General features: G+C 50.5%; 1 protein-coding gene across 1 annotated transcript; it reads left to right on the top strand.

The window, feature by feature from the left end:
• The first annotated feature begins 808 nt into the window (after positions 1–808).
• On the top strand, positions 809–2,534 carry LOC125521738 (3-ketoacyl-CoA synthase 6-like). The gene has a single exon (XM_048686803.1). The coding sequence runs from the start codon at positions 854–856 to the stop codon at positions 2,333–2,335; it is 1,482 nt and encodes a 493-aa protein (XP_048542760.1). The 5' UTR covers positions 809–853; the 3' UTR covers positions 2,336–2,534.
• The last annotated feature ends 444 nt before the right edge of the window (positions 2,535–2,978 follow it).

The following is a 2,978-nucleotide window of genomic DNA, read 5'->3' as shown; positions in this document are numbered from 1 at the left end:
CCCTGAATTCCTCTATGATGTCAAAGCAAAGGATCATAAAGTTTGTGTCTGCTATAATCTTTTTCAGATCTGATAGCCCTTGTGCTTGTAGAGTGGTTTGCTTCGCTACTCCACAATGAGAAGATCCAAGTTTGAATCATGCGGAAGAAAATTTAAGGATCACTGTTGGAGTGCTCTTATATATTCAGGTGAGGAAGCTCTCCCTCGGGTGACGCTTCAAAAAATAAAAACCTCTACGAGCTGTTTTCCTTTTTGACCCTGTTTCCCTCGTTAACTTGCCGCTCTGTATATTTTGCGTGACCCAAGTTTCATCCAGGAGAACTTTGACAAGATGGAATACTCCCTCTATTTCTTTTTACTTCGCATATAAGATTTGGTCAAAATCAAACTACACAAAGTTTGACCAAATTTATATAGAAAAATATGAACATCTACAATACTAAAATTATATAGTATGAAAATATGTTTCATGGTGCATCTGATAATATTGATTTCATATTATGAATGTTTATATTTTTTAATATAAAGTTAGTCAAATTCTACAAAGCTTGGCTTTGACTAAACCTTATATAGAGACTAAAAAAACGGAGAGAGTATTTGCAAAGGACCGTGCATGTGCTTCATTTATTTCTAGGTGGGCCATTGGAATGTAATAGATGCTTATGATCTTTCGGATCGGAATGTTTCCTCCATGACGTTGTAATGGCAGTGTCGGCCAACAGCGCAAAAGGCACGACGCAAAACAGTTGCACGCATGGACCGCCCTGCGCTTTAAAACGACCCGAGTTCGATCGGGCACCTCAACACAGATGAATCAAAGCCAGAAAAAAATCGGCACGTCCACTCCGGCAACATGGGGAGCTCACCACTCCATCCCAACAAGCACCTCCTCAAACCCCTCTACCAGCTGCTTGTGAACAACTTCCTCGCCGTCGTCGTCGTGCCGGCGACAGCCGTCGGCGTTCTCCACAAGGCCGCGCAACTCGGCCCCGACGAGCTGCTCATCCGGCTCCATGGCTTGCGGCAGGTTCACGTCTTCCTGGCCGTCTTCCTCCCGTTCGCCTTGGCCACCCTCTGCCTCATGCGCCGCCCTCGCAGCGTGTACCTCGTGGACTACGCTTGCTGCCGGCCGAAACCCAATTGCCGCGTATCCATGGGCTCCTTCACCGAGAACGCTCGCAACATGCCGTACCTCGACGATGGCAGCTTCCGCTTCTTGACGCGCATGCTCGAGCGCTCGGGCCTCGGCGACCAGACCTACCTCCACCCTTCCTTGCACAATATTCCCCCGCGCTGCAGCCTGAGCGACAGCCGCGACGAGGCGGAGCAGGTCATCTTTGCAGCCATCGACGACCTGCTCGCCAAGACGGGCATAAGTCCCGGAGCGATCGACATCATCGTCACCAACTGCACCGCCTTCAACCCGACGCCGAGCTTCACCGACATGATCATAAACAAGTACAAGCTCCGAAGCGACATCCGGGACGCCCACATCTCCGGGATGGGGTGCAGCGCGGGGGTGATCTCCATGGAGGTCGCGAGGAACCTCCTGCGGGCGGCGCCGCGTGGCGCGCACGCCCTGGTGGTGTCCACGGAGACCACCTCGCTCATCAACTACACGGGGAAGAACCGCGCGATGCTGCTGCCAGCCGTCCTGTTCCGCATGGGCGCGGCCGCGGTGCTGCTATCGACGTCCAAGTCTACGTCCCGGTTCCGGCTCACGCACGTCGTGCGGACGCTCACCGCCGCGCAGGACAGAGCTTACCGGTGCGCGTACCAGGAGGAGGACGACGAAGGACAGACGGGAATAAACCTGTCCAAGGACCTCGTGGCTATCGCCGGCGAGACGCTCAAGGCAAACATCGTCGCAATAGGGTCGCTGGTCCTCCCACCATCGGAGAAGCTGCTCTTTGCGCTGTCGTTCGTTGCGCGGAAGGTGCTCAACAGAAAGACCAAGCTGTATGTTCCAGATTTCCGCACGGCCTTCCAGCACTTCTGCATCCATTCTGGTGGCCGTGCAGTGGTCGACGCGGTGCAAACTAGCTTATGCTTATCAGACGAGGACGTCGAGCCATCACGGATGACGCTTCACCGGTTCGGGAACACGTCCAGCAGCTCGTTGTGGTACGAGCTTGCATACATCGAGGCCAAGAGACGGACGCGCAAGGGCGACCGTGTGTGGATGGTCGGGTTCGGCTCTGGGTTCAAGTGCAACAGCGCCGTGTGGGAGTGCATCAGGTCGCCCAGCAACAGCCCTATTGGCGCGCCATGGGCTGATTCCATTCATCATTATCCAGTATTAGGGGTTGGGGCGTCACCTGATGGAACCTCCTGAGGCGGGTTTATGCGTACTTATGTTGTCTCAGCACATTCAGCAGCCATGTTTCATCCGCAGTCTCGGATCAAATACATTAATATGAGTGTGTGCTATAACATTAGGATCTCTTGATAAGTTGGATGTAGCCATATAAAATATTCATTACAACCATTCCTTGATGGATCAATAAGAAAAACTGTGAATAAGCTTATAATAGAATCAATTTCAATGTGTATGTATGATAAGTTGCTCCGCCATCTACAAAACTGAGAGATGGAAAAGGGAGAGAGAGCTGCCATTAGATGGAAACCTATATAAGAAAGAGGGGGAGGAAGAGCAACAAACCTAGGAGTGCACCAGCTGTTGCTTCATGGATCGAGCTGCTACTACTTCCTTCCGTCGCCCTCATCCATCTCTACGTCTCCTCAATCCACACCACCTTGTCGGTGACCTTTTTAGAGAGATTTAGAGGAATTGAGATGGAATCCAGTTAACCTAATATGACATTCCAAGAAAAGAGATGTACATCAAAGTAAGCAAACCTTCCAGCAAAAGCATCATACAGGAGACATGATGATTACTAAATCAAAAAGATATCTTAACTGGAAAATTAAGCAACAAGAATATCACACTTGAATTGTTGTAATTACTTAGGAATATA

Source organism: Triticum urartu, chromosome 7 (genome assembly GCF_003073215.2).
Source record: "Triticum urartu cultivar G1812 chromosome 7, Tu2.1, whole genome shotgun sequence".
Taxonomy (NCBI): Eukaryota; Viridiplantae; Streptophyta; class Magnoliopsida; order Poales; family Poaceae; genus Triticum; species Triticum urartu.
This window is presented reverse-complemented; position numbering and strand designations above follow the sequence as displayed.